We start from the raw sequence: 25,216 nt of genomic DNA on the forward strand, positions 1-25,216 counted from the left end.
TGAGACATGATGTCACTGTCTCTGTCAAGTGAATTTGAACAGGGAAGTCGTACTGTATTTTGTGCATGTGTTTCAAAACTAATAATTAAAAGGATATCTTGTATGCTTCCTTAATCTGTGTATTTACTCTCTGTTTTCACAGTCCTCGCCCTGCATTTCTCGTGCCCTAGTGGTATTTCTGTTTCATTATTTTTCAAGCAGAGTTTGATGACACTGATTTAGCAGTTTCTCACAGTTCACCGCTTCAGTTTTCATCAAATTATACTTCTAGTTATACTAGACACTTTCATCATCAATTTCCATATGCCTCAAAGACATGCAGGGACCAGTTTGCCAACACTGAACACAAATGCTAGGCAATAACTGGAATACATGATTTTCTTTCCTAGGGTGTCTGAGACAAAGAGTATAGAATCTCTCAGTTCTTAGCAAGTGTTTTCAGCCTGAATGCATTATAAATCTAGACAGTAACTGCTATGGAATATTGATTTTAAAACATCCAGTCAAGGGATAAAAATTATCATTAACCAGAGATTATACCATAAGACCTTATCTAGTTCTTTCCAGAAGCCTAGTCTTTTATCAGACAGCACTGAATGCGAATGCGAGCTTCGCTCTTTCATCACAGAATGGGAGGATTCATAAGCATCCCAAACTGTATTTTCTGTTCAGCAGAGTCTGATAGCTATGACAGTTAGCACGTAATAAAGATTTTGGCTTCAGACTCTAGGTTTAACTGTTCCTTCAGATCAGCAGTGTTACTGGGGACATTCAAAGTGACTACACTCCTGAGAATGACTGTGAAAATCTTTTCCTTCCTTTACGGAGTCTTATTCTTAACTTCATGTCAGATTGGAAAGATCTCTATGTTGGAATGCCTGACCCCTTTAAAGGCTTTCCATTTTGTTCATCCTACAATTCCCAACAATTTTCTATAAAGGGACCACACTCCTGACCCAAAGGTAATTTGGAGTCCATAAACTGGAACTAGATGTAGATGTGCTGGAGACCATGTCAGAAGTGTGAGGTTAGCTGTGCAAGGCATGAGGTGAAGCTTTATTTGTTTAGATGTAACGAGGTTAACTCTGAGTAACTGTTGATAACAGTCACCCTCATCAGACGAATATGCCATTAAATCTGCAGTCTTAGAAGAAAAAAATCTTCAAGATAACATAGGAGTAATATTCTCTATACTACACCACCATGTAAACCGCTTTACTTGTACTGTGAGCTAAGATCTATTTCAGTTTTGCAATTTGCTTTCCATATGGATTTTTTTTTGTGCAATAGGGATCTTCTCTTAGGAACAGAGAATAATTTTCTGTCTGCAGGAATTTCAGTTCATGGAGTTTGCCATTTGCAGAATGCTCTCGATGTGATATAAACCCACTTCACTGAATAGTCTCTCTAAAGTTGGAAGGACATGGGTAGAGAGAGAGTGTAGACAGAAAGCTGTCTGATATCACTGTAGCTGCTCAAAACTCACAGGGACACAGTTCATCTTACACCCAGGAACAGAACTGTAGTGTGGACAGTGTCTGCCACAGGGTGAGATAATCTATGTGATGAAGAGGGAAGGGAGCTGCTGAATAAGTTAAAGGTCAAGAGAGGTTTGTAATACTCTTTACTGTTTCAGTAAATGCCTGTTGCCTGACAGAACGTCAAGCTTTGGACTTATTTGGTGCAATGAGCTTCCAGTGCCTGAACTGCAGCTGAATTAAATAGAAGGTTTTCTCATGCGCTGGCTTTGACTTGATGCAGCGTAAGCCACTTAAGTGATACAACGATCACTTGAGGAAAAAAGGCATCCACCTTCTCCTACACAGGTAAATTGATATGCCACAAATAGGATGTTTGAACTCCTCACACTACTCCCACGGATGTGTATTCCCTGCCAGAGCTCACTGACCAGAAGCTGACCACCAAAAACCTTTCCTTGTAGTGTGCCCTGGCCTTCAGTATGCAGGAGGTCCTGCAGTAATGCCTTTGCAATAACTGCTGTGCACCAAACAGTACTTGCCCCTTTATGTACGTACAAAACTGAAGTCACTGCATGCTCTGTTATGAAGGAATAACATGACCCTTACATCCTTCTCAATTTTGAAAAAAGAATGTGTGATGGAATGTTCAAACCAAAACTAAATAATAGGAATGGTTTCTTCTCTGGGTTCCTTGACTATCAGTTACATTGGGAAGTTTTAGAAGGACAACTGGTTTACCTACAGCTTTTTTTTTGCATCACTTTTTTATGCTTACAGAGGGTGAGTAGGAAAGTTCCAATCAAATATTTAATTTAGTTTAATAGGGGATAGGCAGCAGACAGCCATTATCCTGTGACAATGTTCTGGTCCATCGAATATAAAAAGAGTGCCCAGAGGGCAACTAGTGATATTTCTTTCAGTAGTCCTATCTGATGCTCCATCAGCATTATAATGAGGTGTTCCTCTCTGTCTGCAGATTCTGACAGAAGGCTCATGTTCCTTTTGAGAACTGTCATTTTTCTCCAAAAGCTGAGGCACTTCCATGGAGAGGCCATGGATTCTACCTGAACATGGTGTGTTTGCTGGAGTGCTGAACAGGTTAGTGTATGTGCCCAGGTTTGAGAGAGGAGAAGTCAGATGAAAATTCCTAATGGTAGAGATTACAAAATTCAAAAGCCAAGAGGCAGTATTTTATCATTTGAGTTCAGTTTTAGGATTTAATTAGCTGCTAGTTCTGGTTGTAATTTTCTTAAGGGAAAGAAGCTCCAAGAGCTAAAAAATCAGTGTGTATTTTCAAAATTGGAATCTTGGGTTTTTTTCAGTCTGTTCTTTATAGCTAATACTATGTGTTCCTGTGGTTTCCCCATTGTTGGCCAGCATGCACACTACATGCTCTATGACTTATGGGCTACAAATGGGGGAAGAGAGCAATAGAGAACCTTTAATCTATCCAACTCTATTCTGCAAATTTGGAATGTCGTATCTGCTCAGTGGGGCATGAAGCCTAAACCAGTTTTCTCCTGTTGTCTTCTGCTCCACAGTTACTGAAGAATTTCTGCTTGGATGAGGGGAATAAGCCTATTAAGATACAGTTTCTGGCAGAATCACAGTGGTCTATATTGAAATATGGTGAGTCCACTGACTTTCAGTGTGGAGTGCTACTGCGTGCTGGATCAAACTCTACTTTCTTAAAATGTTAACAAATCAAAAGAGTTATTGCCTGTACTGTACCAGCATGCCCCAGTCTCTGCAGGCTGAAATGCTGCATCCAGACTAAAAGATAGTGTGAAACACTGGCCTCGCTTTCTCTGAAATTGCAGCATGCCCTGTGCTGGTCCTGGTCCTGTGCTGCAGGCTGTGGCACTCGCTGCTATGCCAGCATAAGCATTCAAGAGACTGCTGCAGATCAGACTGAGGAAGTGATATACCTTCAAACCCTTTTTTTGCCTTTTTGGAAGGAGACTGTTTCAAAAACCTAATTTGTTCTCCTTGTGGTTTGTATCCCTGAAGTATGGGAGCAGAAGTAAGTGGCAGAGGAGTGGGGCTGGTGGGGAAACACCCTTGAAGTAGCATTGTGAGACATGGCCTTGTAATCAGGTCTTCCCTCCTTTGGTCAGGCAACAGAATATGCTTGAACTTATTCTGAGAGTACTCTCAGCAAGCAACATGTGGCAAATAGTGGAACACCGTCATACACTGCATGGCATGATACATTCTGACCAGACAAGATATGCATCAGAGCAGTACTATGATCACAGACCAACGTCATGACACACAGTCTGAAAGGGGTTTAGAGATTATTTTTTTTCAATCCTTTTTTGTGTAAAAGATCACTCAAGACCCCCCCTTATTATTTAAAGAATAAGTTCTCAGAGTGGAATTTAAATAATACTTTCTTGTATTGCTTCACAGATACTTAGGGAGACTTTTCCAAAAGGAAAGACCAAAGCAAGATGGGTGTCCATGATCCATTCAGGACTCCCTTGCATGTCTCAGAAGTTGTTAGCTCTGCCTTGTGCTAGGAAGTGTATTAGAGATGGTATAACAGATTGTGAAGAATCTCTACACTTTCCATGATACTGTAGTGCTTTATAATTTTTAATGTGCATCTGCTGTGTCTGTATCTTTGATGATACTTACATTGGATTTGTAAAAGCGAAAAAAAACACCACAAAATCCAGCACAAACTCTGAATATGACTCAGGTTTCATGTATAACCTACGTTTTTAACAGTAAGAATAGGAAGCATTACAGTAAACAAAAGGTGCTTTTTCACTGCTTTGCATTTCACCCACCTAGAAAATCAGTCCCGTGACACTTGCCATAAACAGCTTGCTTGCTTTTTAGTTTTCAAATTTATCCCTGAGATCCTCTTGTCAGGTGTGTATTAATAAATACACGTTCCAGCCAAAATAAAGACCTTTTCTCTTCCTGTACTTAGACTTGCGCTTCGATGCTGCTCTTGTGAATTAGAGAAGAAGGGTAACAAAACGCAACTCTTCCAGAGAAAAGTCTCTAATCAATTTAAGGAAAATATTTTCCCTTCTTTTAGCAACTCCAGGGCTAGCACATTTCTAAAGTGGGTATGTCTTTGGAAAGCATACTGTTGTGGGGGAAAGAGAAAACAAGCAGTTTGTAAAAAGGAAGAGTTTTGTTCTATGCTCTTGACAGAAAATGCATCAGAGTTTGTCAAGTCATATATTAAAACCAGTGCTCCCAAATGCTGTATTACAGCTTGGTGTTGCTCCTGGACATTTAGTATTGTGACAAAGATGTGATCTGAGAATCAGGTCCCACTCTGGGTTCATACAGGCAAACACCAGGTACCCCTAACTTTCAGGCCACGTACCTCACTTTGCGTAAGGACTAGTGAATTAGGTAAATGCTTATTTCAGTACCAGGGCACCGAGACACTGGGGTAGTGTCTGATTTGTGTCTCACCACACAAGGTATTAGACAGAAGGTCTTTGAGCTTTCTAATTCCCAGTCCTGTCACCCACCCAGGCTTCTACCCTCTTCCTCCCTCTGTTTTAGCAGCTCATTTTCATAGTGCTGGGGGTTCTAGATGTGTAAGGACACCAGTACAGGAGACGTCCTTCCTGACCACACCAGGCTGCTTTTCCCCAGCGCTCATGGGGTCAGTTTCCCCAGTGGGGTTCCCTGTTCTCACACAAGGGCTGAATACGGGATTGCTTGTTTTACAGCTGTGTCAGAGTAAGTCAGCTAAACCTCTTTGTGAAACTACAGCCTCAGACTTCATTCCAGGCAAAGATTTCCCTGGAAATATTGCTTTGATTTGGTGCGGAGGACGACTCATCTGTGGGCCTTTTTGTCTGAAACAGGAATTTTCCTTTGGTGGTTCACAGTGCTTGCTTCTATTGAAAGGGAAAATGGCAACAGCTTACTGACCAAAAACCGGTCATGAAAGGTCTAATACCAAATTTGGTAAAACTTAGACCATTTAGTCTTTTTTCAGGTTGAATTTTCTTGGTTTGCCATGCTTCTAAATAGCACAATCCTTCCTAGTGGGTTTCTCCCTGGCAATACCGGGGACCCTTATTGTTTTCAACAACAAAGAAAAACCTGTCTAGTTGCCATGCATAGCCTAAGGTTGGCCTGAGTCAAAATTGCTTATTTAAAACATCTAGGACACTACTTACTCTTAGGGGCCTGTTAGGAGCTTTTATTTTCCGTCAGCCTGATGACTATGAATTATTTGGATTTTTTTTACTTTTTACTTTTTTCCTCCCCATTGTGTGACTGTGGAAGTCCCCCCTTCAGTTTGCTGTCTTGAAAGTAAAAGAACAAACACCCCATATCTTTACTTTGCTACTGTTGTGGCTGTTGACACAATTGCTGTGGATTGTGAAACAAAAACGACAAGAAGTAGACACCAGCAACCTCCCCGGTTCTTCCTTTCCATACATAAAGCCCTAATTGCCCTAAGACAACGCTCAGCCTCAAAGGCTAACCTCGGCAATAGCGTTTCTTCATGTTTTTTCCGGTTGCTGAGGTGAGGTTATCTACAGAAGGAGCAGAGCACTGCGTTAGTACCCAACGGTGAAAGGTGCAGGAGAGGTGAAAACCTGTTTGGAGGGTTTATTTTTCTAAATAGTTGTTTTTTTATTTAGTGTATTGTGCATTTGGCAAAGGAAGAGCTGAGCAGCGCTGCGCGGCGCGGAGCCGGCCGTGGGTACCGGGTGCGAGCCCGGGGATGGAGGGAGGAAGACAAGGAAGGAGAAGAGGTCTCGGCCCGGCCCTCCCCGCGGCCTCGGGGCTGTGGCAGCCGGTTCCCCGCCCTGACCCCGGCTGGGCTCCCGCCGGCCTCTCCTCTGAGGCTGTGCCGCACTTGGGAAATGCAGCAGCGATTCCTCCCTCCCTGCCCGGGGGGGTGAAGTGCGAGGCGGCGGGAGGAGCTGTGTGTGGTGTGTGTGTGTGTGTGTGTGCGAGCAGCGCTCCGTGGCCGCCGCGTTTCCTGGTGCCTGCTCCCTGACCCCAGTGGCAGCCCCGCTCACTGCACCGCGCCCGCCCTCGCCACCGCCCCGCACCCAGACCCGGCCCCGGCCCCGCACCCAGGCCGCCGCCGGGCACCGCCGCGGGGTCGGGCGCAGGCTCTGCCCCGGCAGCCCCATGGAGCGGCCCCGCCGCCCGCGCTGAAGGCATCCCCGACCCGCCCGCAGGCGGAGGGAAGGTGAGCGGCCGAGGGTCGGTGTGGGTGAGCCGGGGGGGATCGGCGGGGCAGCGGCGCACAAAGCGGCGGGTTAGAGGTGCCGTGTCATGGGCGAGAGCGGGGAAGGCGAGAGGCGGGCAGGAGCTCCGGCGGCGGGGCCAGCCTTCTGCAAACAATAATAAGGATAAAACCGGCAGCCCGCTCTCCGTGACCGCCCCGAGCCCGCTCGGTCGGGTCGGGTCGGGTCGGTGCGGCGGTGTCGGCGGCGCTTCCCCGCAGCCGAGGCGGCGATGTCGCCGGCGCTGAGCCTTGCCCTGCCCTGCCCTCCTCCCCCCGGCCGTGCCCCGCTGCCCTCCGCCGCTGTCTCCTCGTTCCTGGGCCGGGTGGAGCGGGGGGGTTGCGGCGCTGGAAGCGTGCCGGGGGCGGGCGGTAGTGTGCGGCGGCTGGCCGGGGGTCGGGGCCGGCAGGGTAGGCCGGGCAGCTTTGTGCTGGCTGGGGCCGGCGGGCGGGCGCTGCGCCGAGCAGCCGGCGGGGGACCGGGCTCCCGGCCGGGGGGACGGGGGGTGGGAGGAGAGGACGACACGCTGCCAAAGTACGGAGGTGCCGTTCCGCGGCGGAGTTCCCCCCCTCCTTTTCGCCGGCGGGAGCAGCCGCTTTGAAACCGTGATCCCTGAGGCCTCAAGACTTGGAGACCTTCCGGGGGTTGGGGCGAGGTGCGGGGCACGGCGCGGCTGGCACCGCCGGAATAAACCCCTGCCCTGGTTCCCCGCCGCGGAGTTTATTGCTTCCCTCCCCCGAGCATCACCCCCCCCCCCCCCCCCCGGCCGTACAATATCGGTTGTGTAGCGATGGGGGGCTGCGATATGAACTTTGTTCGCCGCGGCACGTACGGCACAAACCCGCCGCGCTGCCCCCGGGGGCGGGGGGGCCCGGGCCCGTTCGGGGGCTGCGGCACACGCCGGGACGGGGCCGCGGCGGAGCCATTGGCCACCCCGCGCCATCAGTCACCGCGGGGGGGGCGAGCCCGGGGCCCGGCGGGGCCGCGGACGGAGCACAGGTACTGGGGGGGGGGGGGATAGAGGTTTACCCGCAAACTGCAGCGGGCCACGGATGGAGGACCGCGGGGTGACACGCTGTGAGACACCGGGGTGCGGGATGCGGCGGGGCTGCGGCGGGGTAGGGGCATGCGACCGGGCTGCGAGAGGGGATGTGTGCCCGGAATTAATCCTTCCCGCCAGCTTGCAGCTGCACATCCCCTTCCACAGCCCGAAGGCCAGTGTTAAATTCAGGGGAAGACGGCGATATATTATTGGGGGGGAAGAGGGGAGAAACGCTTTTTTCGTGGTTCCGTGTGTCCGTGCACACGCGTGTGTAGCGCTGGTGTGCGTAGCGCTCTGCGATGCCACGTTGTACAATTACTTCTCGGCGCCCGTTTTGGTGTGTTTTTTTTTTCCGTGGTAGTGGTGCGCTGTTTTAAAATGGGCTGCGCCCAAGTTGATGCCAGCCCTTTGGTGGAGAACACGGGTTGTACCTGTGGAACGGAGCAGATGTGGACAGATGTGCCCTGCCTGTCTCACCGGCCGTGCGCATCCGCGCCGGGAAGGGTTCGCTGCTCCCAGGATAACAGCTGCGTTTGGGAAAACGCGGCATACTACACAAATAATAATCTTAATTTAGCTTATTAATATACTCATAATGGCTTCAAATTGCCACATAAGGCGCAGAAGATACGAAGATACTCGTGTTTGTCTTGACAGATGTGAAAAATAATGCAACTTTTATTCTTTTGTGCTCATCTCCTGTATGTAATCTTCAAAGTGTGGTTGCAGTTGGAGAAAGAAAGGTAGAGATTCAAACTGTCTTTTACTTCTTTATTCCTTTTTGAACCTTAGGCCTAAATTAAATTTGGTTTTAAAATTTTGAAGCGTTCAGTTCCTTTTTGATAGCTTTCTACAGAGAAGTTCACAATAAAGCAGGTAATAATAAGGTACTTCTGGTAGGTGAGCTGTAGTACTGAGCACTAAATGGGAAATTAGAGTATTGCACAGAAGCCAGGTTAAATTTAACTTTTTTGTATTCCCCCGTCCCATATTTGTTAATTTCACTTTAAAAGGGTGCTTTGCTGGGCTTTGTCTTAATTTAAGTATAGAGATTTATTTTTAAGATTAAAGATTGAAACAATGGGAAGTAATAGCAATGTAATCTTACTGAAAGTCAACTTTAAAGTACTCAATACAGCTATTCAAGTAGCCTGTTATCGTTTGTTTTATGCCAGTTGTAATTTCTTTCTGTAACATGGATTGTTATAAACCTTATAAAATATGCTTATTATCTTTATGTATAATTCACTCTCATGAACAAATTGGATTTTTCTTCCATGAATGAACTATAATATCACATTTAGTGTTCTGACCTTTCTGATGCTAGATTAGTGAAAATAACGTGGTTTAGCTTTTCTAAAACCCCAAGTGTATTTTTGTTACTTGTTTAATGTGTGATTTTATATTGTGGGTTTTAATTGCAAAAGAGAAAAGACTATAACGTTAGACATGCAATTTTCACGCTACTTTTTAATATATGCAGATGCTGAAGTTCTTACTGTGTAAAAGAAGAACTTTGGTCTTTTTCTCTGAGAGGTTCCATGCCTAGCATTCTGGTTAATGGCAGTAATTTCTCTAACAGGAAGATGTTTTCATTTGTATTTACTTTTCAGTGCAGGGCGATTATGCTGCCCTGTGTTGCACACTCTTGGTAGTTTCTGTCTCAGAAGAATTACAGTCCTTGGAACTGGACTGCAGTTTGAAGCAGGTGTTGGGTTTTATGTTATGCAAAATAACACTAAAGTATAATTGTAAGGGAAATGAAGGAAACAGCTGCAAACTTGGTATGGGAACCACTGTGTTATGATTTGTAAGCAGTTGTTGCACACATTTTACATCAGACAGCAAAGATTTGATTTAGCAAAGCTCACCTTGCTTAATTTTACTCCTGAAACTATTTGTGCTTATTCTTTTGAGATGGGGTTAGCATAGCACAAAGACAAGACCACAGCCTTAGTTATGGACATGTGCTGTCTGGCAAGTTGACTCAGTTTTTAAATGGCTTCATCTTACTTTTTTCTTCTCCGATGCTAAAGAAGATGAAGGATAGAACCCAATTACTGGAATGAAGGTTGCAGAATGCCTTAACCCAACTAACATATGGAAGCCTTCGTAGGCCTGAGGTTGTAAAATAGTAAAATAAATGGCCTATAGCAGGCCATCTGCCATTTGCAGGGCATTTTTATTGTGCTTCGTGCCAAACTGGAAATTAGTCTTTGCATTAAAAATATATTTTGAATACAAATCAAAGATTCCAAATGTTTAATGTTACACATGGCAAGCATATTTCTATCTGGGAGCTAAGAGAAGTCCAGGAAAATCATGCTGGAAAAATACCGCTTGGTTTGTTGCTGAGGGCTCAAGTCTTTCTCTTCTCTGTCCTGTCTCTCTGTCCTCCCTGCAAGCACTGATTTACTTCTGTAAATTACACACCAGACAGGAAAAATCCACTGTTTCATTTGGCAACTGAAGGGGGGGTGTGTGATCAACTGATGCAAAGAGCCATGTTTTCATGCAAGCCCCTGCAGCTGGGATAGCATGCCCCAGCTGAGGATCTGCCTCCTAAATTGGGCTTTTAAAGAGTTGCTTATCTTGAATATTTTTCGAATATCAGCTGATCAGTTCCCACAGAGTCCCTCTGAAAGGAAGGTGGCTGAGGTAGCCTGTGTTTATTGATTGAAGAAATGAAAGCTTGGATTCTGTGAAAGGAACTCAACAGAGATCAGCTTTGGGAAGCTTCTGGCTACTGGGCTCACACTTGTATTACAGAACACTTCCAGTGCAAAATGTGTTTAAGAGCACTTTGAAGAAGTGAAAGACGGAATAGAGAGGGAAGAGCATATTTCTTTCATCTTCTGCGGAAATATTTATGTGTAAAATTGCACTTAAATCTGTCAGATAAATCATTACTGCTTGGTGATGAATCCAGATCAGCTTCATTGCCAGTGCACCATAGATATTTTGTTAGCATTGTCTAGATGCTAGCCTTTCGCTGGCCACAGAAATACTTTGATTCAGAGGTATTTGTGTGTACGCGTTGCCGCTGTAAAATCTTATGCTTTGCATCAGCTTTTTTTAAGTCTTTCAGATATAACTTACTTTGTAAAGCTGAAACACAGGGCCTTTAAAACAAAGTGTGCATTTGTGGAAAGCCATTTGTCCTTAGGGAAACTGGGTCCACTTGTTAATGCTTATAGTTGCAATTAGCACAAGATGTTTAGAATAAAGAGTAGTAGATGTGGAGAGCTTTCAGCACAGATTCTTTCTTCCCCTGTTCCCCTCCCCTCCTACTTCTCCCCCAAGATAAAGCCTTACTTAAAGCATTCATCCTTTGGGTGCATTTAATGATGATGAAGTTAAATGATGTAACTGGAAAAAATGAATAGTAATGCTTAGGGAGTTGGGTGATGGGTACATCAAAAATACAGAAAAAGATCTTTGAACAGAAATTGGGAAAGGATAAAGTGATATGTGTGTACATTTACAACTCCTTGGGGTTCATAGCAGTGTATGCCGTCTTTCTCTCCTGGCAGAGGTCTGTGGAGTTGATCTGCTGGGAGTAGGGATCTACCTGGAACACAATGCCCTACCCCGCTCCTGGCCTTGGGAAGTTGTGAGCTGCTCATGTCCATAAGGAGGAAGGATGGCTCATGGAATTCCTTCACAGGGGAAAGTTACCATAACGGTGGATGAATACAGCTCTAACCCAACGCAGGCGTTCACACACTACAACATCAACCAGAGCAGGTTCCAGCCGCCGCATGTGCATATGTGAGTATTTGTTGGTGGCATTGCCTTGGTGTGTGTCGGTGTGTGTGTTTGGGTGGAACACACTGCTGAAGGAGCAGGCTAAGAACTGGGAAAATCGGTTATCATTACATTAGCCAATAGGTGAAATGATTATCGTATTTCTCCTGTACCGTGGTTGAGGAGCACCACTCCATCATCTCTTGAAGATATCTTACCCAACCATGACTAGTAGGGCACATTCCTTGAAACTTGTACCTGATGTCACTTCAACTTGCCAGAGGGACCCATTGCTTGAAAATTTAAGTTCCCTTCCCCCAGCCCTTACACTCAGCTTCGATATAGGCCTAATTGGTACTAATTGTCCGTGTCCCGTCCCTGCCCCCCATCACTGAATCCTTTGTCCTCCTGGTTGAGTGGAACGTGTGCCGCATGCTGCATTCCACCCAATGCACCTCTCTGCACAGAGCAGTCTTTCCTCCCAAGAAATACAAATAACTTCCTTAAAACAAGGTCCCTGGCCCCAGCTTAAACCAACAAAAGCATGAGAACTGGGGGGCTGAGGGCTTCTTAGCTCACCTTGTTATTCCTGGGCATTATGGGATCACTGCTGCACAGTCCATAGGCACAATGGTTTGTGTTAAGGGCTAAGTACCGGTTTTAACTCTGAATTTCCTTCCCATTGTTCAGTCAGGGTTGATCTTTATCGGTTATTTCTGTGAATGTTCTTATTCTTTTAGCGTTAATAGAGTGAAAAGCACATGGAACTAAAACAAAGACATCTCTTGACCTCCTGCGTGCCATTGTTAGTCAGAATTGCGAAGGATGTCACTCTATTGAATTTGATAAGGATTTTGCACAATAAGGGGAGGAAAGTAGCATGATACTTCGTTGCATTCTTGTTATGTAGAAGCCTTGCTGAAGAGTCATAATGTGGGAGTTCAGCACCTTCTAATAGGATTTCATGTGGTTGCAATCTCCCTAAAGGCAACTTTGGGAGGGATGCTGGAGAGAGGGCTGCCATGCATGTGGCTTTTCAAGGTGGAAAAAGTTTTCTAATTGCGTTTGATATATTAGTAAAACAATGGTGTAACTCTTCTGGAAATATTTCCGTTTCTTGATTCACTTATCAGAATTTCTGTTTCTTGATTAACTTTTCAGACCTTTTGTCAGCTAATCTCTGTTGCGCGTTTTGCACTCCAGACTGACAATAAGTGCAAATGTTTTGTAGAGAATGAATTCAGAACAAACAAAAGAGATGGAGAAAGCAGCTTTAAAGAACCCCTTGTTATTGACATTGATTTGAGTGGGAGCTGATTTTAGGACCAGCTAAGTGTGGTGCTCAACATTGTAAAAATAGCTAATGCTTGTTTTCAAAAACTCACAAACATTCAGCTACTTCTGTAGCAATTTGTGTACCTCTTCAATGCAACTGACTTGACCTTTCTTAAAAGACTTTTTACTTGTTTGGAGAAGCTGTGTAATTCTGGTAAGTACTGAAACTGTGAAGTACAGTACAGCGACAGTATTTTAAGGATTTTTTTAACTGAAATACTGCAGCCTTCTTAAAATCAGGCATTTGGTTTCACAGAATGATACGGTATACTAAAAAGAAGATAAAAATTTAGACAAATTGTGAAGGGGTTAGTCTCAGATTTACAATGGAAGCAACGAAAAAGAAGAGAAGGCTGAGTGGAGATACAGGGATGCTGGGGAGGGACTCTTCATTAGGGACTGTAGTGATAGGACAAGGGGTAAGGGATTAAAACTTAAACAGGGGAAGTTTAGATCGGGTATGAGGAAGAAGTTCTTTCCTGTAAGGGTGGTGAGGCACTGGAATGTGTTGGCCAGGGAAGCTGTGAATGCTCCATCCCCAGCGGTGTTCAAGGCCAGGCTGGACAGAGCCTTGGGTGACATGGTTTAGTGTGAGGTGTCCCTGCCCATGGCAGGGGGGTTAGAACTAGATGATCTTAAGGTCCTTTCCAGCCCTAACTATTCTATGATTCTGTGTTGCAGTGCAGGAGGAGAGTTTAGGTGTAGGTCTGGGTAGCAGATGATACGGTTTAGAAAACCTGTTGAGGAAAAAGTGCTGGGATCCTGACAGGCATTAAGAGCTGTGGGCAAAGGAAAGCAAGGGAATGAAGATACAACAGTGGCTGTGGGTTTCTGTGGTGGTGAGAACATACAGTTATTTCTGTGGGAGAGAGAGTAGATGGTGTGGTAGCTTCAGAAAGGGTCCTTATTTGTCTTCTCAATACTTTATAAGAGAAGCATTGTGTATGTTTCTGAAAGAGGGTGCTATCAAGCCAGAAACCTGAACAGAAAATAAGTAAAAGCAGTATTAACACAGAAAACATCATCTTTCTACCCTGTTGTAGCTTTACTATTACCACATTGCTGCAGCTTCTAGGACTGTTTAATTTGATTTGTTTGACAGTCAGCTGTTCTTTCTTGTTATCTTAAAGTAAGGCATCTATTTATTGTTTATTTGTGGATGTTTCATTCTTTTTTAGTAAAAATCTTGCTTTAAATTATATGGGATGATGGGAAATGAATAAAGCAACACAGGAACTGAGTGTGGTGACATGTATGTAACTAGCAGGGCAATATGTTGTTACTGGGTCCTGCTGCATACCATAAATCAGTAGCTGGGTGCAGCTGAAGGACAATGTTCTTTCCTGAAGGAAATAATTTTTTCAAAAGTAATTCCCTTATGGATATGCATCTTCATATGCAAGGGTGAGAATGGGATTCTTGGCATATACTGAACCATTTCTGGTTCTAGCACAGCAGTTTTGTTAGTTCCTTAAGCTCTGGTATAGTATTATTTTTATATCAGTTTGCCCAATCTTGTATTTTATTTCTCTACTAATTAATGTTTGAGCAGGTGTTCTAGAGGCAGATCTTACTGTGCAATTTCTTTGGGTAAAGGGATATCGTGTTAAATATTTTGTCATCTTGAAGCAGTGCTCCCACGCACAGGTTTCCCTTCCTTCCTGAAGATGTTACTGAATGTTTGTATTCGAATGCTTTGTACAAGTCATGTTTATGTTCAGTTTTAATTAACTGCTTCACCTCAGTTCCCTGCTTTAAAGGGCAGCTGCAAAATAATAACAATTATAATATGCCTCCCTTTGCTTCTTGATGATCATTATTCTTCTGCCAGTCTTTGTGCTTTCCCATTTCTTGTCAGGATTTGTGACTTCAAGAGGCAAATGCTTCTTGCCCCTTCAGTGTAGTGCTGCCAAATATTATGTTTACTCATTTACTTATTTATTAAAAGAAGGGAAAGGAAAATATTTTCAGCCTGTTCAGACCCTTCAGATGTTCTTTCTGAGGTCACTGGTGACACCAATGCCAGTGAGCAGCAGTAGGATGCAGCTTCAGCATCCTACCACAGTGGGTCTTTAAACCATTTTAATTAACGTGAATTATTAAAGCTCTGTTTTGTGGAACCTTCTCACCCATTTTTGCCCTCAGATCAATGGAAAAGAGCTGAGATGGAAAATGTGACAAATCCAAGTGGAAAATTACTTACTTAGGTTTTAACCAGAGGGAAAAATCTTCCTGTTTGGGTACAAAACCCCATTTACTTTTGGGGGCATTGGGGAAAGGAAAGATAGAGTGAAATAAACTTTGTGTATTTGTTATGGAAAATGCCTATTTGGACATGCCCAGCTAGTGAGGATGAGGGAGTTTTGTGGAGGTGAAATAGCTGTAGCCCGAGCTGCTGCAGGCTGAGCCTCGAAGGGGGAGTTCATTAGCTTTCCTCTGGTCTCACCAGGATAGCTTGGTGGCTTGTTCTTAGGATACTTGGAGTACACGTTCAAATGCTGGTATGTTTTAAATTCAGTAGCAGGGGAGTAAGAAAGTTATAGAGGTTTCTGTGCCAGGCAAAAGTCTTCTAAATGATTTTATTCATACATGGAGATACACTGAACAATCTATAACTATATAATTTTACTGCCTTTTCTGTTCTGGAGTAATTCCCCATGTGAATATTCTTATTTTAAAACAAAGAGTATAAATAGAGTTTTATATTAGTAGAAATACCTGTGTATTGTTGAATAAAGTATTTAAATATACGAGTGTGTGTAAATGTGCATAATAATGACAGTAGTATAAAAATACAGCTTTATAATCACAGAAGAAAAAACTTCCAACTGTGGTGAAGGCCTAAATTGATAAAACTGAGAGATCTTATTAGACTACTAACCTCGAGAATAGGATCTTGCATGTCTTTTTTTTGGGGGGGGGTGAACCATCCTGCATTTAATGGGCTTTATAAATTCCCACTGAGATGAGCAGGAAGTCATGCATTTGATTTGTAATACTTTAAACTTTTGTTTCATATAAGGTGTGTTTGATATTAGGAGGAGGGGGAAGAACTGGTATTCATAGAATATGGGCTTGCTTGACATCTCCATTCCCTCACCGGCCTGTCAGTGTGTCAGTGGCATGGGTGGCTGCTGAAGCTCAGCAGTTTACAACCCGGTGTAAAACCTAGTTACTCATTTTGCAAATAAAGATAAAATCTAAGCCTTAGGTGTAAACATAAATTTTACATATAAGATGAAAGTAAAAACTTCTTCATGAGGGTACACGTACATTTAAAGCCTTTTGAGATTCTGGAGTGGAGAGTGCTGAAAGTGAAGTGTTCATACAGTGGGGATATAATAGTTAGGAATTACAGTTTTGTAATTAAACCTCAAATTTAGTCCCCTTGTATTGTGCTTATGTGGTGTAGTCACACTATGCTAAACTTGCTTGAAAAATTAAAGTTTCTGACCTCCTTTTTTGTCATGGTGAAAAAGAATAATACCAAACCACCTTTAAAAACATGTTCTGATGTCCCTGGGAGGTTGATGCTGTGAAAATGGAACGTGTATGTTATTATTATATTATTATTACTATTATTATTTATTGATTTATTACTATTAACAACAACAATGTAGGATGGGTTTAAAACAACTTTTTGTTGCCATTCCCGGATTAGTTACTGTATTTCCCCATTGTGTTAAGATGGAAGTCAGGTCTGGTTTAACTTGGTTATAAAACCCTGTATCTCTAGTGTTTCTGGGAAGAGGCTGCCAGAAATTTTCATTACATGGTTTCATTCTTTTTATTAGAGCAAGTAATGATAGAACAAGGGGGAATGGCTTTAAACTGAAAGAGGAGAGATTTAGGTTACATACTGGGGAGGAATTCTTCCATGAGAGGGTGCACTGGCACAGGATGTCCAGAGAAGCTATGGATGCCCCATCCCTGGCAATGTTCAAGGACAGGTTGGATGGGGCTTGGAGCAACCTGGTCTAGTGGAAGATGTCCCTGCCCATGGCAGGGGGTTGGAGCTGGATGAGCTTTAAGGTCCCTTCCATCCCAAACCAGTCTGTGATGCCATATTAATACTATTGCTTTGTAGTTCATTTAGTGGTCAGTCATACTGAGTGATAGCTGACTTAGGGTTTCATGTCTTGGTACAATATACAGTGTGTTCTTATGGGAGATGTGTGATGGGATGTGACGAAGGAATGCTTTTTGCAGCCCTGGTCCCTGCTACAGTACCTTGTGCCAGAGCAAGATTGCTCACCAAGGCAGTTCTTTGCTGTGAAGTAGATAGACCAGAAAATTAATAAACTTTACAATCACCAGAAAAATTAATAAACTTTACAATCAGGTTGTTGTATTGTCACTGGAAGCTTGCAATTCATTTAAAATGCCAGGGCACTAGGGATATTGCTGTGGAAGCAGCAGATTCTTGCTTTTGTTTAATGCTTGAAGGGTGAAAGTGCAGTCCATCCTGTGAAAACAACTTCTAAAGCATACGTTTGCAAGCAGGGAGTTAATACTTTGCAAAATTTGCAGACCCCACACTACAAACCCCATCACAGAGTTTTTGTCTCCTGGTTTTCTCCCTGTGGCAGGATGAGGCTGGTCTTCCCTGGTAGCAGTGATACCTGTGACCCATGGCTGTTCCAAGGCCAAGGAAAGCGCTGCATTTTCCTACCACACATCTTGTTACTTTTATTTTACAAATCCTTGTTTGAATATATTGTTGGACAAATAGGCAAAAAGAAAACCCACGAACTGTGGATTTAGATGTCTGTTGTATGTTAAATTACTATATTCAGCTTACTTATGTTTGAATCAGGGCTATTTCAGAAGTGACTTAGTGTTGGTGGTGATTTTTGTACTCGGTGTTGCACAGTGACTTTGAGTTGATGTTTCAGAGATGGTTTATTACTGAGCTGGTTGCCTCTCATGGGTATCTATGGAAAAATTCAGAAATGGAAAGCCAGTGTATTTCCTCCCCAGAAGAACACGCAAAGAGTTTTGGGTTTGAATTCTGTAAAATGTCATGGCGTAACTTGAGAAAATAAACATGCTTATGCATAAAAAATGCAGCGTGGCAGGGAGATTACTTTCAAACATGCATCTCCTAACAGTGAGATGTAACTTGTAAAGCTACTTCTTTGAAGATAAAGTTATTTCAGAAGGTGCAAAGAGCTTGTTTGGTGGGATTTGGGAATTCAGGTCTTGCCTATTTGCTTTCAGTTTTGATGTAGGCCACTATGATTTCAATTTTTAGGTGTTATATTGTAGATGGCAAGTTTTGTGATACTGTGTGTGGTTTTAATTATGAGAAAACTGTAGCCAAAACATAGAATTAGGGAATTGTTTAATTTGGAAAAGACATCTGAGATTGAGTGCAATTGTTAATGCAGCACTGCCGAGTCCACCACAATATAAGCAAATACATGAACTGCAAAAGGTATTAAAAAAAATCAAATCTGCAGACTAAGATGACATAAAACAAAACTGCTCATGTGTGTGTTTAAAAACTCTGAAGTCAAACCAGTTCTAGTCTGTAGTAAATGTGACTATCCTTCATTTAACAATTTTCATTTTGATTCCTTTTTCAAATAAAAAGACAGCCTATGATAATTTGGTACCCAGTAACATGCACAGTGGCTGGTAGCGTGTCCAGTACCAAGTGATTGGAGCAGTAAACTGAAAGTCTGGATTCCAAGCAATAACCTTTAGGTACCTGGAGTTGAGTTATTTTATTTATTTCCTGAAGAGTGACTATAAAGTTTGGTCTTAACCTCCATAAACTTGGAGATTCTCCAAGCATACCAGCTGTATGTGTCCTGCAGGATCTGTTGCGTGAAAGGCTGGCTGAGACAAAGTGCTGGTGGGTGAGCATTGCATGTGGTGCTGCTGAGCTTTTGGGAGTGGGGGGTGGTGCAGAGGATGGCTGAAGAGCAAGTTAACGCATAATCCCCAAATACAGTTGTCCTCTTCCTCACTCTGATGGATCATGCCCATGTTATTACTTGTACATCTCAATGCTGCCAAGAGTTCACCTGGGTACTCCCCATTGTTTTATAATGGGTGTATTTTCTGGATTTAAATCATGATGTTGCGGCGAGATACAAATAAGAAAATCCCAACTCCTCTGTTTTTACCAAAGGATTATTTAAGTGATTGTGCTGTGTGCAAGATTTGTTTTTGTGACATTAAAGATTCACAGACCCTCTCTTCCTTGTGTACTGCTTGACATTAGGGCTGCAGAGATTCCACTGGATGTTGACAAGGGAAAAACAGTACTGGAGGCTTCCTCGCTGCAGAGTCCTCACTTAACTGTACTGGGCATTAACTTATATCCAGCACATAAGACTTAAAAGCACACAGCCATTAAGTGTAGCACTCCCTTCCCAGGAGGGCAGCAGATGGAGAGGGAATGGGGGAGGGAAGGAGAAAGGAATATGATAGAGGGACTTCATCTGATGTATTTGTAAGCCAGGAAACTGGCTATTTACCACCTTTACAATTTCTCTGTTATAAGGAATTGAATGTAGTGACTGGGAGCATCAGGGTCAGCACATTACTCCTGGATGTTTAGCTATTATATCAGTTTATGGGAAGGAAAAGATGCTAGTCCAGTATATCTTTCCCTATGCTCCTTTTATAAAGAGAGCACAAAGAAAAAAAGTCATTACTTTTTAATTACTCCAGGCTTCTTTGTTTCTTAAAGCACATTCACTTTTGGCCAGCAGTGAGAATTACCAAAGGGTTATTTTCTTTCCTGTGAATGGTAAAATGGTAGTTTCGGGAAAAATAATTGTTCAGAATGAAAATTTAATGGGGCCCAGCATATTTAATAAATAGGAGCCATGTCCTGTACTTGTTAAATGCAGTGATTAGTGACACTCTTATTGCTTCCAGTGGGACAGGACCAGTCACTCAGAGATGCCAGCTGAAGTGGTTCCCTTAATTTTAGGCTATGATTCTTTCAGGGACATCTTTTCTGTGGCTGTTAACAAGGTACGCATAAAGATTATGATAATTAACTTATATTAAGAGGGAAAATTCATCTTTATGGTTTATTGATTTTGTAAATTTCAAGTCAGCCAGGCATTCACTTTTCCTACTGGTAGAAAGGAGTGAATAAATGAAAACTAAATAAATATATAAATATACATTGAAAAAAAAGGAAATCAAAGCTTCAGGTGTAATCTTTGAAGTGTCTTGAAATTTTTTAAATAAATTGTTTTCATTTTAATTATCTTTCTCTTGATATTGGTTTGATTTTTCATCACTTTCGTTTGTTAAACAGGGATGTTTGCAGCTCTGCAAGGCAGGTATATTTACAAGAGACAGATTTTTTCTGCTAACGTTATTCTGTACCTTTAAGGTTTTCGTTTAGGACACCCTCTTTGGGTTACTGAGGGGGAGTTCTAACTCACTGCAACTTCTTAGGTATTCAGAGGGTATTTTGACTGCTCGCAAAAGTCCTTAAGGCAGTTTTTCTGGTAGAAATGTTGTCACTATAATGAGGCTGCACAGACCAAATACTGTAATATGAGTTTCAGGCACACTCAGAGAATTAAAATTATGATGATCATAATCCTCTACAGTTGGTATATGGGTTTCTTTCCCTCTTTTTTTTGTATTTCATTGTGACCTTTGGTGGTCTGCTTGGCTACTTTGCATGGCTGCTTTGTGAGAGTGCTGCTGTGTTAATGGAAATTCACACACATACTGTTCCTCTCAAACCTGGTACATCCTCTGAGAAACAAAACTAAGACCTTTGACTCTTGAAGTGTTTTATAATTTGTTGTAAGTTATCCATTACCATAAATACTATGCCTCCAAGAAAACAGGCTGTTTTTAAATGTATCTGAGTAGAGCCTTTATTTTCTCAGAGGCAGAGAAGGGAAATCTTTGGTATTGCTTTCAAGGAATTTAAACGGTCTGTGTTTGGCAGATTTTGTTTTCAGGCTCATTCATCTTAGGTATCATTAGTATATAGAGCACATTTTCCTGAAAAGAATCCTTGCATTCTGTCTATATCCTCAAGAGGCATATTAATTTAAGTTGAAAATTAACTTTGGATCATGTGGCTTCCTTGATAGTCTGTTCATACCATCATTTAATACTGTGATATGCAGGAGTCACTGTTTTCAGTCAGTATTTCTCTTAGAAAGTTTTAAAGGCATCATTCTACTGAAAGACCTTTTATGAATCATTTTATTCAGTGCAGAATTAAAAGGTATAATCTGAACCACATAGCCTGGAAGTTGGTGGAGGTTATTTTTTTAATCAATTAGTTAAATTAAATAAGGGTCTAAAATAGATTTGGTACAAGAAGTAGCAGTCTTCTGTATATCTGTTTATAAAGAGGCAGTGTAATTTCATTAGGGTCCAGACACTTGCCCAGTAAAATGCAAGAGGAATGGACTAGAGATGACTAATACAGAGTAAATGGAAGATGAGAAGTGGATAAATAATCTCAAATAACCGGAGAGAAGATGTTGGCCTAAAGTACAGTTCTTAGCACATCTTGCACATGCAGCTGTATTTCATTTGTTAGGATTTTACCGTCTGCATTTGTGTTTAAAGGCAATCTTGCTCTAACATGAAGCGTAGCTGTAATATATAGCCCATTACTGCTGCAGCCATAGTATCAGAGTCTGTCTTTCAGATTTGTATGTGTTTTATTATTTTCCTAATAAAAGCTATTTTAGATTTTGAGCTTCCAGACTTAATGCCTTGTAGCTGTTCACAAGGGAATCTGGCAATGCTGACCAAGAGGTTGTACATTCACATACTGAGGCAAGGTCATTTGAACCTTTTAGTGCTGTGCCCAGAACCTGGCAGCCTTAAAGGCATGCTTTTTTTTTGCTTTTTTTTTTTTTAAATATATTCTTTACAATTTTTCCTCAGTTGGTCTTAGTGTGCGTGTGAGCAGTGTCAATGCACTGGGAACACATTCTCTTTCTCCACATACTCACACAGAGCTATTGTAGTTACTGTTAGAGCTTCCCTCATAAGTTCCTTACAAATGACTATCATCTCTTACCTGTAGGAACTTCACGTGGAACCAGGAGGACAGATTAGTCTCTGCCTCCATTCAAACTAGAGTTTCTTACCAGTTGCTGTGGAGGGCTTTGTTACATTAATGTCTTTATAGGAAATAAAGCACAGTCCTTTATGTTGTTTTTTTTAGGGCACCAAACAGCTGTCAGGGGGTAGAATTTCTGTTTGTTTAGGGTCATACATAGACAAGGAGCTCTAAATGAAAAATCAGGTATCCTGCTATCTATCCCCTGAGTCATCTAATCTTAATATACTGTGCATTCATAGGGCATCACCAGTGCTGACAAGTATGTTCGAAGAGTGCATGGATTTCGTTTTCCTCTCTAGTTTCCCAGCAGAAAAAGGCAAAAAGCTAAGAATTAAAATGTTTCCCTGATGGTATACTTAGGTATATTATAAATCGGCTTCATGGGTGGCTGCTGGAGTTACTACCCCCAGTGTTCTGATTTTAGTACCCTACTAAAGGCTGTCACCCTGCAGAAGGAACAGTGGGATGGAGTATGAAAAAGTTTCCTGAACAGCCTTAATTTGTGCTTGAGTGTGTTACTGTAAATGAAAATCAGCTTTATTTTACTTGAATACTTCAACTGGAAGCAGTGATAATCAAGAGTGATAATATAAGAGTGGCTATATCTGGAAGAAGTACAGAAGACAGAGTAAAACCTAGTCTGTCCTTATTTAATTTGTTGACAAGCTCAGGTCAATACGCTAGCTTTGAGAGGGCAGTGACACTTGTTAGCAGCAGTGCTCGAACTACTCTCATAGAAAACTTACATTAGGCAGCATTTAAACAAACATTTTCAGATGTTTAACTTTTGCAGTAATTTTTGGTGCAGTACTGTAGAAGGGCTGTGTTACTATATATAGTTATATATAACTAACTATTCTTTGAGCGTGGAGGAGTTGAGCTCTGTTCTGCCGTGAACATTACATGTTTTCACCCACTGCCAATTTTTGGTGGTCATACCATAGTATCTTCTAGTTGTAGGGGGTGGCATGGCTATTTCATTTTAGTTGCAACGTGAGATTTTAGTGATGCTGGTTCAGTGGTTCTTGCAGGTCTCGTAACCGAAAGCTTTTAAGAACAGGTGGGTATAGTATTACAGCAGTGACTACATAGGGCATAGTGAAAAATGTTTTCTATTTGTCTGATCTGCTGCTTGTGTTCTTGAAATAAAGTGTTCAGATCCCTTGCACAGCTACACTTCAGTTTGCTCTGAGGAGCCTTATGACTGTGTTTTCGACATGTCTTCTGCAGTGTGTGATTACAGCTGCCAGTGACCCGGTAGCTTAATCAAGTTAGGAGTTCATCTGTACAAAGGAAAAAGAACCCTTATTCATTAACCTGCATGTATCTTGGGGTAATCAGTAAAGATGGTAGGGTAGTTACAAAAAAGACTTGAAGGTAAATTGAGACGTTTTAGTGGGTATTTTCCCCACTGTGAGAATCTGATTTTGCGACGGCATGGGGGGACACCAGTCCACATGTGCAATTTCAATAGGTCTGGATCCTGCATTATGAATATGCACCGGATGCAGGGGAGAAAACCAGCAGTCTCTCAGGATGCTGTTAGGGCCAGGCAGAATCTCATTAGGGACAACTTCAAAGATCAGTTCCTCATGTCCATAAAAACAAGTATAAATTATCTTCTGTGAGCCTGCTGTTAGCAGTTGCATTGATACATTATGCATGATTCTAGACTGCACATGGTATGAACAAACTGCGCTATGTTTCATTAGTGTGCTTTTTTTATGTTAAGCCTGCTGACTTCTCTGTTTATTGGTGTTGTTTTGGTTAATGTGATACTTGACTTAAAATTTCCCGTTATATTAGCTATTAGTCGTGACACAGTATCTGAAAAGGACTGCTAAGGTTCTACAATGTTTAATGTTTTTACAGAGGAATAGCATCTAGATAATTCCCTGTATTGACAGCTTTACTTGCTTATTCTTCTGCTTCCTGCACTTGGTAAGAAGGTGGCTGCTCCTGACTCTCTTAGAGTGGATCTTAAAGGAGTTTTCTGTGATGCTGATCTGCAGCACTTGACCTAAATGTTGGTGGAAATAATAAAGAGGGTAGAACTTCAGTAATTGTGCTTTTACTGAGATACATACCCCATCATATACATTTGAAAGGATAGTTTGTAATTGCTTCTGGGGAAATGGTTTGAAGTACAGCCTCTGTGCATGGCAGTTTTCCACAAGTTTCAGTGGAATCAAAATTTTTGAAGTCTTCATTATCCTTGCAGAAACAGTAAGATGAAGTGGAATGTTTTCCTAAACTAACTACACTGCTAAAAACGGCAATATATGTTTTTTTTTTCCCCATTGTGGTATTTCTGGCTTATTTATATGGCTTAATACATGATGAAACCAAACTAGGACAGCATTCATGTGCAGACCCAGTCAAGGCTCACCACTGTCTTCAGATGTTACATTAAACTCCTCAGCAGGTCAGCAATCTGATTTGCTCTGTGGTTTCACAAAGACCTGCAACCTGAGGCTCCTTTAAGCTGCTCAAACTAACGTCCCTTGTAACATCCACTATGGTTTGAGAGCTGGTTCAAGCCACTGCTTGTTAAATTCATGATGGCAGTGAGTGTGTGAATCCATGGTTTTGTGATGGCTGTTTTTTTGGGGGGGATGGTGGTACTACCAACTTGAATAGCTCTCACTCTTTTGCACCACTGCTCTGTTCTCTCATGTGTGTCTGTGTTGGATGTGTAACATAACTGGGATGAGAGGATGAGATTACTCCAGAGTAACATAATCCCCTGGAGTGAGAGGGTGAGAAAGTCAGGAGAGCCCAGCTGAGTTCTCCCATCCTGCCCAGCATCTGTCCCTGCAGACAGTTGTACTGGCACAACAGGAGCCTGCAGAAGCAGGAACCAGCCCTAGCAAGGTGGAATTGGTGGCTGCAAAGGCTGGCACTGCTGCTGAAAGGCAAGGTTATCTGTCTGCACACCTGCATGGATGAGTAGGAGCCTTGTGTTCAGTGGATGGCTGACTTTGTAGTTTGTTTTCAGAAGTACTTCATGTGGCATAGATGGTTATGTGTCTTGCGGTATTGGATGGCTTAAAGTTCACTGTGTAGAAAACATGGTGCACAGCATATCTGGTTGGTGCCAGGGTTCCAAAGAAGGACCCCATTTTGAAGGGTAGGATAGCACATCTGACCTTCCCTCCTACAGCTGTGTCTGGGGACCTTCAGGAAGTCAGCATCATCCCTCTTAAAATTGTTTGGATGGGATGAGTAAAGAATGAATGGTCTTCATCACGTGGAGTCCTGGACAGGATGTTATCTCCTTAATCCTCATTTAGAGCTTCTACCTGAG

The 25,216-nt window shown here is 42.5% G+C and overlaps 1 protein-coding gene across 1 annotated transcript in view; it reads left to right on the top strand.

The window, feature by feature from the left end:
- The first annotated feature begins 6,534 nt into the window (after positions 1-6,534).
- MPPED2 (metallophosphoesterase domain containing 2) overlaps positions 6,535-25,216 on the top strand; it is a 102,811-nt gene continuing 84,129 nt past the window's right edge. The window contains exons 1-2 of the mRNA XM_034065427.1: positions 6,535-6,672; positions 11,285-11,522. Coding sequence (XP_033921318.1) covers positions 11,395-11,522 — 128 coding nt within the window. The 5' untranslated portion in view covers positions 6,535-6,672; positions 11,285-11,394. The remainder of the gene's footprint in view (positions 6,673-11,284; positions 11,523-25,216) is intronic.

This window comes from Melopsittacus undulatus, chromosome 8 (genome assembly GCF_012275295.1).
Source record: "Melopsittacus undulatus isolate bMelUnd1 chromosome 8, bMelUnd1.mat.Z, whole genome shotgun sequence".
NCBI classification, from domain to species: Eukaryota; Metazoa; Chordata; class Aves; order Psittaciformes; family Psittaculidae; genus Melopsittacus; species Melopsittacus undulatus.